A 15,009-nucleotide genomic window follows, 5' to 3' on the forward strand; every position below is an offset into this window, starting at 1 on the left:
AGGCGTTTAACATGATTGGTTGGGTACTATCAGACTTGAGTTCTGACGTTCTTATTATCAAGGGGTTGTATGAGTTCTATGAGAGAAATGTAACTTTTAATTTACGAATGTGTTCCTAAAATTAAAAGTTGGCCAAGTAAATAATGTATTTGTAAATTGTGATTTTCATAAACATTATTATGGACTAAATTAAATTAATTCAAGTGTTGAATTAATTTAACACTAGTGGGCCTAGTAGAGTCCAAATAATTAAATTAATTCAAGTGTTGAATTAATTAAATTACATTGGGCCTTGTAGAGCCCAATTAGAAATAATTATTAAACTAGTGGGCTTGGGTAAAATCAAGTAAACTTTAAATGGGCTCAAATATGTTTGGGACATTTAAATAAAAGTTCATGGGCCTTGTAATTGTTACAAGCCCAAATGAGAATGCATGCTTGGGAGGTGAAAGGTTGTGGATTACTTTTGATTAAAAAATTGCTTGGCATGCAAAAGTTGGTCACTACTTTTTCACACACCAAGACAACTCATTCACTCTCCCCTCACTTGGCCGAAAAATTGACACTCATTTTCTCTCCATTTTTCTCTTCATCTTGTTTGAGGAATTCTTGCACTTCTCTTTGAAAATCCTCATATTTTTCTAGTGCAAAATATGAGGGGGTTTACCTAGTTAGTGGTGTGCCTTATTTTGAAGGAAAGGGAGGAGGAGCTTGTAGACTTGCCTACCTTGAAGAGCTTTGTTGTTTACAACAAAGTTGGAGCCATTCATCAACCTCAAGAGGTTGATAGGTAAAACTTTCTAACACCCTATGAATGTTTTATGGTGTTTGAATGTAAATGTTGCACACAAACTTGGTGGCCGAAAATTTGAGCTTAAAATTAAAAATTTTTGACTTCCGTTGCGCTTCCGGCCACCGTAACCGGTCCGCTAACAAGTGGTATCCGAGCTAAGGTTACGGTTTTTGTGTAATATTTACGTAATATTATGTTGAGATCGATTTCTAACCGCTTGAGAAATATTTTTGCAAGGTATACATGAAGGCCGAAATTCTTGAAACACAAAAAAAAATTTTCGGGCAGCTTGTTGCTGCCTGTGAATCTCGGGCTGCCCGAGATTACACCATAGATGCAACTACGACATGACACATAGTATCGATTCATTGACAACTCTCGATAAACCAATAGTTGTCGAATCGGTCGGGATATATGAGTTGAAGGGAGCGTATTGTACGCTAACCATAATTGAATGGTTCTTGCAGGCACTATCATTTGATACCTAGGGAATCATGTAAGCGATGCTGCTAGGCGTTTAACATGATTGGTTGGGTACTATCAGACTTGAGTTCTGACGTTCTTATTATCAAGGGGTTGTATGAGTTCTATGAGAGAAATGTAACTTTTAATTTACGAATGTGTTCCTAAAATTAAAAGTTGGCCAAGTAAATAATGTATTTGTAAATTGTGATTTTCATAAACATTATTATGGACTAAATTAAATTAATTCAAGTGTTGAATTAATTTAACACTAGTGGGCCTAGTAGAGTCCAAATAATTAAATTAATTCAAGTGTTGAATTAATTAAATTACATTGGGCCTTGTAGAGCCCAATTAGAAATAATTATTAAACTAGTGGGCTTGGGTAAAATCAAGTAAACTTTAAATGGGCTCAAATATGTTTGGGACATTTAAATAAAAGTTCATGGGCCTTGTAATTGTTACAAGCCCAAATGAGAATGCATGCTTGGGAGGTGAAAGGTTGTGGATTACTTTTGATTAAAAAATTGCTTGGCATGCAAAAGTTGGTCACTACTTTTTCACACACCAAGACAACTCATTCACTCTCCCCTCACTTGGCCGAAAAATTGACACTCATTTTCTCTCCATTTTTCTCTTCATCTTGTTTGAGGAATTCTTGCACTTCTCTTTGAAAATCCTCATATTTTTCTAGTGCAAAATATGAGGGGGTTTACCTAGTTAGTGGTGTGCCTTATTTTGAAGGAAAGGGAGGAGGAGCTTGTAGACTTGCCTACCTTGAAGAGCTTTGTTGTTTACAACAAAGTTGGAGCCATTCATCAACCTCAAGAGGTTGATAGGTAAAACTTTCTAACACCCTATGAATGTTTTATGGTGTTTGAATGTAAATGTTGCACACAAACTTGGTGGCCGAAAATTTGAGCTTAAAATTAAAAATTTTTGACTTCCGTTGCGCTTCCGGCCACCGTAACCGGTCCGCTAACAAGTGGTATCCGAGCTAAGGTTACGGTTTTTGTGTAATATTTACGTAATATTATGTTGAGATCGATTTCTAACCGCTTGAGAAATATTTTTGCAAGGTATACATGAAGGCCGAAATTCTTGAAACACAAAAAAAAATTTTCGGGCAGCTTGTTGCTGCCTGTGAATCTCGGGCTGCCCGAGAATTTCGGGCAGCAAATGGGGCAGCCTTCGGGCTGCCCGAAACTTCCAGTTTTAAAAAAAAAATTTTTTTTTGGTGTTGCCGGAATCTGTGACGGAGCTCCGGCAACGGGGATGACGACTAGGGTTTCCAAAATTGTTTTGGACAATCTTAGTGTCATGGGCCTTGAGTTATTGGGCCATTGGATGGCTAACATATTTTGTGAAATTTAAATGGGCCAAAGTATTTTAGGTGAAAAATGAGTTTTGGGCCCTTAAGTTTAAATTTACAATTGTTGCATATATTTTCTCATAAAATAAATAATTGACGTAGGACTTTAATTATTTATAGTAAATTGTGATTTACAAGAAATTCGATTATAAATAAATTAATTTGAAATTAGACAAAGGTGTTTGTATACTTTGTTAATTTAATTTATAATTGTGGCGGTTAGTGATTGGATCAAGATATATAATATTGGATCAATTAATTATTGTGATAATTAATTGATGGTGTATGATATGTGATATTATGCATGAAGGATGATCAAAAGTCCAAGCCCAATTTGCTAGGTGTATGCTAGGATATTTTGTGTTGAATGATTGTAATAATTATCAATTTATAAAGTGGGCTTGGTTTATGGCCCGTTCCCACCCCATGAGATGTATCCCTATGTTCCATGGATATTTATTTGTAAATATTAGAATAGTGGATGATCAAGATTGGAAGATGGTGGCCATGATGATTATGAAGATCGAAAACATGTAAATATTGGAAGCTAATGTAATAGTTGCATTAGCATCCCGTGCATTTACCCTAGGATTGGACCTAGGCCCGTGTTTAGCTCACACGGGCCATTAGTTTTGGGGCGATTTATCATCCTTGTTTGTTTACTGTTTATAATATATGCATGATATGTTATAAATATTGAGTATGTGCGTTATTATTATGATAATAACAAAGTTACATGAATCCGGCAAACATACGATCAAACATGGCGAGCTTTTAAAATAAAATTAATGATGAGACCTTTCAAAATTAAAAACCCTCATTTTGAATAAGATTCAAAATTAATATCAAGTCCGAAAAGGGGAATGATAAATTTGTTTGTAATTTCCTTGTTTTCCATCGACAATGGGTGCATGATGAACGCTACCCGTACTCGGGGCTCGGCTCATATTATTGGGGGCCCTGGGTGCCGGAAAGCTGTGACATCCATTGACATGGTGATGTGAACTACGTGGAACTACCATGATTTCGGCTCATATTATTGAGGGAACTCATGGCGACCGTCCATTAAGGTTCAATATCGATGGGTTAGGCTTGACACGTAAAGATGAACGACGTCATATTATTGGGTCCTAATCAAACGTGAGATAAAAGTATACGTAGAGGGTTGCATGGCAATGCAATTGGAAACTACCTTTTAGGAATTGTGATTGGCTAATATTATTCGGGATCACAATTCGCTAATTAGGACCTTACGTACCTTCTGAGGAAAGTGTTTCCCTTTTTCAGTAGAGGGTAGTGAGAATGTCAAAACAGTGGGAGCGATAATTAATTTATAAAGTAAAAGTCCAAACTTTATATCTTATATTTTAAAATAGTCATTAACATTTATCAATTTTACTTTTCAGTACAAATCTTTGACAATGTCATCAATTCGCAACCCGCTTTCTGCTATTCTCGAAAAACATGTCTTAACCGGACCTAACTATCTCACTTGGCTAAGAAATCTGAAAATAGTCCTAAACTCGGAAAAGATCGCATATACACTAACTGAGTCGCCCCCTGTTGAGGCTCCGACTAGCTGCACTCCCGAGAAATTGCAGACCTACAAGGAATGGTGTGGCCATGACTTGAAGGCAAGGTGTTATATGCGGGCTTCGATGAACGATGAGCTGCAGAGGCGATTCGAGGATGCAAAGAATGCTGCTGACATTCATTTGCACCTCAAGGAGCCCTTTGGTGAGCAGACTCGGCCTCTAAGGCATGCCACAGTCAAGGAGCTCATCACTTTACGCATGCGAGATGGGGCTTCGGTCCATGAGCATGGCTTAAAGTTGATTGGGCTCGTTGACAAGCTCGTTAGCATGGATCTGATCTTGCCTTCGGAGTTGACCACGGATGTGCTGCTGCTGTCGTTGCCTAGCTCGTTTGATCCTTTTATCGTGAACTTTAATATGAACAAGCTTGAGCCAAGCCTTGAAGAGTTGGTGAACATGCTTGTGACTTTTGAGTCCACTATCAAAAAGGAGAAGCTGGCTCTTTATGTGGGTTCTTCATCTGGCACAAAGAACGATCCACATGGGAAGGGAAAGAAGCATTCTTTCCAACGTCCCAAGAAGAGCGTGCCCTTGAAGAGGCAAACTCCGGGTCCCGTTGTGGCAACCGCGCCAGCCAAGGCTGAGAAGACAGTTGACATCTGTCATCACTGCAAGAAGCCTGGACATTGGAGGCGTAACTGCAGGGAATATCTTGCCAGAAGGGTTCTGGCAAAGGTATGTTCTACATTGAAGTAAATATCTCCATTAACTCTACTTCTTGGGTATTGGATACCGGCTGTGGCTCACATCTTTGTAATGATTTGCAGGTGATGGGAAGAAGTAGGAAGCTCAGGGAAGGTGAGACCTTCTTGAGGATGGGCAATGGAGCAAGGGTTGCTGCCAAGGCTGTGGGAGATGTTTATTTACATTTGAACAATGATTTTAATTTTGTTTTGATAGATGTTTTGTTCGTACCAGACTTGATTAAAAACATTATTTCCATTCCTATGCTTGATATCGATGGATTTTCTTGTTTATTTAACAAAGTTGTTTGCAATATTTACAAGAATGAATGTTTAGTTGGTACCGGAGAACTTGAAAACAATCTCTACACCTTAAAATTGAAAGATATTCCACTTAACAATGTCCAAGCAATAACAACAACAAATAAGCGCAAACAAGATACTCTTAATTCGGCACAATTATGGCTTGCTCGATTAGGACATATTTCCTTAAGAAAGATGAACAAGCTAGTGGGAGTTGGCATGTTTGATATGTCCGATATTAATGCTCTCACGACTTGTGAATCCTGTCTAAAAGGAAAGATGACCAAAATTCCCTTTAAGGGCCATGCGGAGCGAGCCAAAGGGTTATTGGATTTGATACATACCGATGTGTGCGGTCTGCTTAGCATCACCACTAAGCATGGACATGCCTACTTCATCACCTTTACCGATGACTTTTCGAGGTATGAGTATGTGTATTTGATGAAATAAAAGTCTGAAGCCTTTGAAAGGTTCAAAGAATTCAGAAGTGAAGTAGAAAAGCAATTGGGACGAAGCATCAAGGCACTTCAATCGGATCGAGATGGTGAGTACTTGAGTGCCGAGTTCCAAGAATATCTTAGGGAGAATGGGATTCTCTCGCAGTGGACAACGCCCGCTACACCGCAGTTGAATGGTGTTTCGGAGCGTCGTAACCGGACTTTGATGGACATGGTTCGGTCTATGATGGGGTTCACGGAGTTGCCGCCATCCTTTTGGGGATATGCGCTTGAAACTGCGGCACTGTTGTTGAACAATGTCCATACAAAGGCAGTTAACAAGACTCTATATGAGATATGGATGGGTAAGCCTCCCAAGTATTCTTATCTTAGAATATGGGGGTGTCCTGCTTATGTGAAGCAGGCAGTTGGAGATAAATTGGATAGTCGATCCATTTTATGCTACTTTGTGGGATATCCAAGGAATTCCGTTGGATATTATTTCTATCATCCCCAATAAACAAAGGTGTTTGTTTCTAGGAATGTAACCTTTTTGGAAAAAGGAATTTCTATTGGATAGAAAAGGCGAGATGATAGAACTCGAAGAGGTTCGAGAGACACCCACAGTTGTAGAACCCACACCCAATGAGCTAAGTGAGGAGATACAAGCTCCTAGAAGATCCGAGAGAGTCTCGAGACCACCTATGACCTATGAGGTATGGTCTGCTTCTTGAAGAGGGCCATGACGAGCCTAACCTTGGATGTGATCCAAGGACCTTCAAGGAAGCATTATCAGATGCCAATTCATCCAAATGGCTTGAAGCAATGGAATCTGAGATGAGTTCCATGCATTCGAACCAAGTGTGGAATCTTGTGGATCCACCTGAGGGAACTGTTCCCATAGGGTGTAAATGGATTTACAAGAGGAAACTTGGGGCGGATGGGAAGGTATTGACCTTCAAGGCGCGATTGGTAGCAAAAAGGTATACTTAAAGGCAAGGTGTTGACTATGAGGAAACCTTTTCTCCAGTTGCAATGTTCAAGTCCATTAGGATTTTGCTAGCCATAGCTGCATGGTATGACTATGAGATATGGCAGATAGATGTCAAGACTGCCTTCCTTAATGGGGATATTAAGGAAGAGATTTACATGTCTCAACCTGAAGGGTTTACATCTATCGGAAGTGAGCATATGGTATGCAAACTTCAAAGATCTATTTATGGTCTTAAGCAGGCATCTAGGAGTTGGAACCTCAGATTCGATAGTACAATCAAAGAGTTTGGTTTTACTAAGAATCCTGAGGAACCCTGTGTGTATAAGAAGGTCAGTGGGAGTGCTGTGACACTCCTTGTTCTTTATGTTGATGACATTCTACTCATTGGGAATGATGTAGGAATGTTGCAATCAACTAAGATATGGTTAGCAAGTAAGTTCTCGATGCAGGGACTTGGGTGAAGCATCATTTGTATTGGGAATACAGATCTATAGAGATAGATCAAGAAGATTGCTTGGTCTCACCCAGTCCACATACATTGATACCATCGTGAAGCGGTTCTCGATGGATGAGTCCAAGAGAGGACATCTACCAATGTGTCATGGCGTGTCCCTATCCAAGTCTATGTCTCCCAAGACTGATGCAGAGATAGCGGCGATGACACGAATTCAGTATGCTTCGGCTATTGGTAGTATCATGTATGGGATGATATCTACACGTCCTGATGTGGTATTTGCACTAAGTGTAGTGAGTAGATATCAATCCAACCCTGGTCTTCCACACTGGAAAGCTGTGAAAGACATCCTCAAGTATTTGAGAAGGACCAATAAGTTGTTCTTGGTCTATGGGGATGGAGAACTGAAATTGGAAGGCTATACCGACTCTAGCTTCCAAAGCGATATCGATGACTCGAAGTCAACCTCCGGATTCATATTCATGCTCAATGGTGGTGCTGTCTCTTGGAAGAGTTCCAAGCAAGACAGTACTGCGGATTCCACCACTGAGGCAGAATACATTGCTGCATCGGTTGCAGCAAAGGAGGCTGTTTGGATTATGAATTTCATCCAAGAGTTGGGCGTCATTCCTAATGGAGTTGCTCCTATCCCGGTGATGTGTGACAACACGGGAGCCATAGCTCAGGCGAAGGAGCCAAGGTCTCATCAAAAGTCCAAACATGTATTGAGAAAGTACCACATCCTCCGAGAGATTGCGGAACGAGGAGAAGTGTCGATCGACAAAGTCGGCTCCGCAGATAATGTTGCTGATCCACTAACTAAGCCTTTACCAGGACCATCATTCGAGAAGCATCGCGAATCAATGGGTTTGAAGTATATGGGTAGTTGGCTCTAGTGCAAATGGGAGATTGTTAGAGTAGGTGCACGTCGAGCCAAGTGTTGGCCGAGTGTTCACGATGAAACTCTATGTATAAACGATCTTTATTTTAATAATATTTGAATTTATTATATTGGCGCATCTTTATCTGTATACCCATGCTAGTTGCATAGATAAAGTCCTTGAATATACAAATAGTAGAAAGAATATGAGATGATCATATGATGAGTATCATGAAACTCATATTTGGAATACTGTATATTATAAACGGTTCCTAGTCGATTCAGCCGCCAATAAGAAGGATATAGGCCGCTCGAGTTAGAGACTAGTATCTGCGATGTGAGTACCATGTTTCATTGGTATGGGACATTGTGATGTCCGAGCATGCAGATAGGTGCTCCTGGTAGAGTGCACTGAACAACCCTCCATAAAGGACTTTCCAAGTGGTTCTCACTTATCGAGTGGAAACGTCCTAGTTTATGGTTGTACATCATTAGTCCTTATGAACCGGGACAACATTGAGACTCTATGTGCTAGCGTTTCACTTTGACTTGTTTACCGAGTCTTATGGGGTCATCAAGTGGCAAGGTTGGGTGTTACGGCGAAACATATAGGAGTCGATGCATTGTAGTCAGGGATTCACCGCTTACCTACGGGTATGGATATCCTATGTGTTTTCATGTGCGTGTAGTTTGAAATCTCCGATCAGAGTATGGTTGTAATTATGAAAGGGGTTTCATAGATTACACCATCGATGCAACTACGACATGACACATAGTATCGATTCATTGACAACTCTCGATAAACCAATAGTTGTCGAATCGGTCGGGATATATGAGTTGAAGGGACCGTACTGTACGCTAACCATAATTGAATGGTTCTTGCAGGCACTATCATTTGATACCTAGGGAATCATGTAAGCGATGCTGCTAGGCGTTTAACATGATTGGTTGGGTAATATCAGACTTGAGTTCTGACGTTCTTATTATCAAGGGGTTGATAAATAAGAATGGAGCAATTGGGGTATGCTCATATAAGGACATGTTTAGCCCTAATCACATGGGGATATGAACCCACGGCTAGTCGTATCAATGAACCATTGAGGGCCACACAAGTACTAGCTTTGTAAATCCCGATGAGAAGTAAAATAGTTCAATGTGTTGAACGGCTTATAAATGTGTTTATAAGCGTAAAGAAAAAATTGAAGTATGACTTCTATGAGAGAAATGTAACTTTTAATTTACGAATGTGTTCCTAAAATTAAAAGTTGGCCAAGTAAATAATGTATTTTTAAATTGTGATTTTCATAAACATTATTATGGATTAAATTAAATTAATTCAAGTGTTGAATTAATTTAACACTAGTGGGCCTAGTAGAGTCCAAATAATTAAATTAATTCAAGTGTTGAATTAATTAAATTACATTGGACCTTTAGAGCCCAATTAGAAATAATTATTAAACTAGTGGGCTTGGGTAAAATCAAGTAAACTTTAAATGGGCTCAAATATATTTAGGACATTTAAATAAAAGTTCATGGGCCTTGTAATTGTTACAAGCCCAAATGAGAATGCATGCTTGGGAGGTGAAAGGTTGTGGATTACTTTTGATTAAAAAATTGCATGACATGCAAAAGTTGGTCACTACTTTTTCACACACCAAGACAACCTATTCACTCTCCCCTCACTTGGCCGAAAAATTGACACTCATTTTCTCTCCATTTTTCTCTTCATCTTGTTTGAGGAATTCTTGCACTTCTCTTTGAAAAATCCTCATATTTTTCTAGTGCAATTCAAGAAATCGGGCAGCAGCTCATCCAGTTCCCGTGGCCCGAGACAGAGGGGGGTTGGCCAGAGGGCAGAGTATACAGGTGTGTATTTGTAAAGCCCGAGAATTTTATCCTATTAATCTGAAATGATTTGGGGATAATTGATAAGATTATAGACGGAAAGGATCGGACCGGGAAAGACGAGATAATGCATGAAAATGGGCGAGGAACAGTAGCCCTCGCGCATATGCGCGACGTGGGGAGAGGACCTCGCGCATATGTGCGAGACTGTACAAGCGAAGTCCAGAGGACCTCGCGCATATGCGCGGAGATGAGTCGCGCATATGCGCGAGCTGGCGAGAAGCTTATCCACGAGACCCGTAGGTCTCGCGCATATGCGCCGATTTTAGTCGCGCATACGCGCGAGACGTGCAGTAAGCACATTGAGCCACTCGTCCGTTTGCATGTGCGTGGATGTATATATATATATATACCTTGCAATCCTTCAGAACAAGAAAAACGAAGGGAGAAACGAAGAAAGGGAAGGAAAATCTCTACGCCGTTTGTGAGAAATCCGCCCGTCCGATTTTGAATCCGACTTCGGTATTGAGTTCCTATCGACGTAGGCTACAACTGGACGTAAGTTTTGCTACGTTTTGATATGATTTGAAATTATGGTATTGTCAAAATCTGATATGATTCATATATGATGTTCTTGTCATGTTAGACATCGTATAATCGAAACCGGACTGGAGAACAAATACCATATGAAATTATTATGATTTTCGGAGTAGTTTTGGAGTCGATTTGATATTAAAATTGAATTGTTATCGATTATGAAGTATAGGAATTGATATCTTACTTATATGGTAGTGCTGGATATATTGAAATTATGACATCATATTGTTGAAACAGAATTTGATTGAATTCTGATTATATCCTGTATTGATTGAGTGGTTTATTGTTGCCGTACCTCGATATTGTTATTGTCAGATTGAGTATTGACAGGCTTTGAGTTCGAGACTTCGACAGAGTCAGAGTATCAGAAAGAAAGGTATAAATTAATGTTGAGTTGGGATTGCACAACTCGAGTGATGTTTGACTCGAGTCTCCCTAAATCACATACTTAGTTTATTGCATTGATATTTGTAATTGATGAGATTGATGTTTATAGTCTATTGATTTATATCCACTGCATGTATTGACTGTCAGTGATTCGTTTAGTCATTGGCTGATTCGCCTAGTCACCAGCTGATTCGTCTGGTTATTGGCTGATTCGTCTAGTTATCGACTGATTCGTCTAAAGTTTGGCTGATTCACTTAATTACTGACTGATTTGTCTAATTATTGGCTGATTCGCTTAATCCTTGACTGATTCGTCAATTCTGCGGTTGTTTCGCCCAGACACTAGATATATGAATTATATCGATGCCGTTTAGGGTTGATTCATTCCTATCGACTGAGATTCGATATAATTATCAATATCCAGACATTGGGATCCATAGGTTAGAGTTGAGTCGAGTTTGAGATGACGCGTTGTTTGAGTCGAGTCTGTGATGACTAGTTGATTTACAATTTTATATCATTCATGTTTGTTGATTTGCTACATGTTAATGATAACTGTTATATGCTTTTGTATATGTTTTTATATGATTGCATGTTTACATTATTTATACTGGGATTTATTCTCACCGGAGTTATCCGGCTGTTGTCTTGTTTTGTATGTGTGCATGACAACAGGTGGGGCTGGATCATGGTCAAGAAGAGGATGAGAGAAGACAGTTAGCGTGGAGATCCGGACTTAGGAGTATTTCTGTTATATCACCTGAGATGTAGTGAAGAAACAGTAGTTATTATGATTTATGATTGTACATGACTTGTACTTAGATCTGAATAGTGATCTTGTAGATGAGATATGACTTATTTCATATGCTGCGTACTCTCGTATTTAAAAAAAAAATTTTAGACCCTGTTTATTTTAATTGATTAATTATTCCCAGAAAGTGATTAAGAACTGAATTAAGTTCGGGTCCCCACAACAGGTGGTATCAGAGCGATAGATCTTTTAGACTGAGATAGAAGCTAGTGAGCGGGGTAGATTGAGTTCTCCTTCTTTGCTTGTGATTGCTAGCATGCTTTAGTGTTTTATATAATACATGTTACTTGACTTATCTGATTTGATTGTGTAATATGTATTATTGGGAACGAATTTGAACCGATTCTCGATCAGCAGTAAGATGATCGGAGGAGGGAACTGAAGTGAAACAGGTTTATTGGATTGGGGTACTAATCCATTTGATTATCAGATATGCCTCCTCGAAGAATACCAGAACAGGGTAGTACATCGAATCCTCCCAAGGATGTGACAGCAACTCCGATGGAAACGTTATTGAAAAGGTTTCTGTCATTCAAACCACCGACTCTGAAGGGTACTGAGACATCAGTTGAATGTGAGAGTTGGTTAGATAACATTGAGATGCTGTTTGATTCACTGGATTACAATGATGAGCGCCGAATTAAATTGATTGGGCACCAGTTGCTTGATGTTGCAAAGAACTGGTGGATTACGATGAAGAGGGCCTTGGAGCATCGAGGTACGACTATTACTTGGGATGTATTTAAAACTTAGTTTTATCAAAGATTTTTCCCAGTGTCGTACATGAAAGACAAGGGGGCGGAGTTTGCCAATTTGAGACAGGGTCAGCTGAACATTGAAGAATATGTGACCAAGTTCTCTACCTTGTTGATGTTTGCTCTACATGTGGCTGGAAATGACGAAGCCGTTGCTGATCAGTTCATCAATGGCTTGAATCCCGATATTTTTACATTGGTGAATACAGGGCGACCGAATAACTTTGCTGATGCCATGAATAGAGCAAAAGGCGCTGAAGCAGGCCTGATAAGGCAGAGAGGATCTGCAGATGTTCCTCCCGCACCGAGACCACAGCAACCACCTCCCCGATTTTAGAGTGATAGTAGCAGTGGTGGAAAGAAAGATTTTCTGAAGGCTAGAGGAAAGCAGTTTAAGAAGTCTGGCGGCAGTTCTTCTAGCTCCAATGGTTCCAAACAGAGTTATACCGGAGCTTACTGCGGAAATTGTGGAGGGAGACATTCCACTGAGCAATGCCAAGGAGTACTTGATAGTTGACACTTCTGCAAACAACAGGGACATTTTGCCAGAGTATGTCCACAAAAGGGTTCTCAAGGATCCCAGAGAGCCGAATCATCTGGATCAGCGGCACAGTGGAGTAGACGATCAGCTGCTGTTTATTCATTTCAGCCAGCACCATCTCAGTCACAGCAGAGGCCAGGAGGAAGTCAGACAGTTGGCCAGCCTCCTAGACAGCAGGCCAGAGTATTTGCTTTGACTGAGCAGCAGGCTCAGGAAGCACCAGATGATGATGTTGCAGGTAACTGTTCTTGATGTAGTTATCCTGCTTTTGTATTGATGAATACGGATGCTTCCCATATGTTTATTTTTGAACGATTTGCATTGACTCATGCATTACCTGTTGAGTTTTTATCTACTGTAGTATATCTATTTACTGGTTGGGGAAAGTTTTTATAGCAGTGAATTCTGTAAAATATTGTATACTACAATAGGATGAGAATGAGATTGAGTTAGATCGTCTGGTAGCTGGAATTGTACTAGTGTTGTCTGATTTTGGGACTGCATTACGGATATTGATATGCTGACCAAGTACAGAGCTACCCTAGAATAGTTCCAGAAGATGGTGAGAATCGGACCTGAGATGGCCAAAGGATGAATATTGTACGATAAGGATTCTAGATTGAGAATTCCTTTGATAATCCGTACTATCTATGACTCGATTATTACAGAAAGGAGCAGAGAGACTCCTTATGTATTCAGTTGATTTACTGAAGTTGAGTCTATCTTTGGCTGATTTACCAATGATATGAAAGTTATTGATGTTTTCCCCATATAAGACTTTAGATTTGATTTCAGTCAGAGAAATTGATTTTAACCTTGACTTGATATCAGAAATTGTGAAATAGTGAATCCTGATTGATACAGATTGCATTCAGGGTATGTTATATCTGAAGATTATGTATCTATTGATTTTAGCAAAATTAAACCGTAATTAGTTGACCGAGATGGATATCAGTGTTAGATAGTTGCGGTTTTATGAGGTTAGCAGAACAGTACCGATGAGTGATGTTTTGAATTTGATTGAATATTGCTGTTATTCTGAATCCATGTTCGAATCAGATAGTAGACAGTGGGGGAATTTATATTGTACAGTCCGACCCAGAGCTGATTTTGAAATATAAGCAGCTCAGAAAGTTGATCAGAATGTACAGAACTAGATAGCGAGGGTTAGAGCAAGACATCGATCCGAGTACCAGGTTCGTGACAATGTTCTGTATGTAAATAATTGTATTGTTGTGCCAAACGTTTCGGAGTTGAAACGATAGATACTATCAGAAGCGCACAACATTCGATTCAGTATTCATCCTGGTGGCAAGAAAATATGTATAAGGATTTGAAAAGACAGTTTTAGTGGAAACAAATGAAAGCTGATATTGCTAAATTTGTAGCCAAATGTCTGAATTGTCAACAGGTAAAGGCTGAGAGAAAGAAATCCCGGAGGATTGTTATAGAGTTTGTCCTTTCCTGAATGGAAATGGGATCACATTTCCATGGATTTTGTGACGCAGTTACCATGTTCCTCCAGAGGTTGCGATGCGATTTGGGTTGTGATTGACAGGTTGGCCAAATTCGCATGCTTTATTACGTACAAGATGACGTACAGACATGACCAGATAGCTGAGATTTATGTCAGAGAGGTGGTCAGACTGCATAGAGTGCCGAAGTCGATTGTATTAGACCATGATCCTCGGTTTACATCATACTTCTGGCAGAATTCACAGCAGATTTTAGATACGAAGTTATATTTTAGTACTGCATATCATCCATAGACCGATGGATAGTCTGAGCAGACGATCCAAACATTGGAAGATATGCTGGGAGCAGCAGTGCTTGATTTTAGCACTAGCTGGCAAGATATATTGCCACTTGGTGAGTTTCGTACAACAACAGCTATCAGATGAGTATTGAGATGGCTCCTTTCGAATCGTTGTACGGAAAGAGGTGTCGATCCCCTCTTTATTAGATGATATCTCTGAGGTTCCTGAGATCGGACCTAACATGACTAGAGATATGATTGAAAAAGTGAAGCTGATTCAAAAGAGAATGAAGGCAGCCTAAGACAGACAAGCCAATTATGCCAATGTCCGACGACGACCGTTG

At 39.7% G+C, this 15,009-nt stretch overlaps 1 protein-coding gene across 1 annotated transcript in view; it reads left to right on the top strand.

Annotated features, from left to right (window-relative positions):
- The window catches only part of LOC142525876 (uncharacterized), a 147,743-nt gene that overhangs the window by 40,198 nt on the left and 92,536 nt on the right, over window positions 1-15,009 (top strand). The window contains exon 3 of the mRNA XM_075630161.1: window positions 4,373-4,897. Coding sequence (XP_075486276.1) covers window positions 4,373-4,897 — 525 coding nt within the window. The remainder of the gene's footprint in view (window positions 1-4,372; window positions 4,898-15,009) is intronic.

Source organism: Primulina tabacum, chromosome 15, assembly GCF_025594145.1.
Source record: "Primulina tabacum isolate GXHZ01 chromosome 15, ASM2559414v2, whole genome shotgun sequence".
NCBI lineage: Eukaryota > Viridiplantae > Streptophyta > Magnoliopsida > Lamiales > Gesneriaceae > Primulina > Primulina tabacum.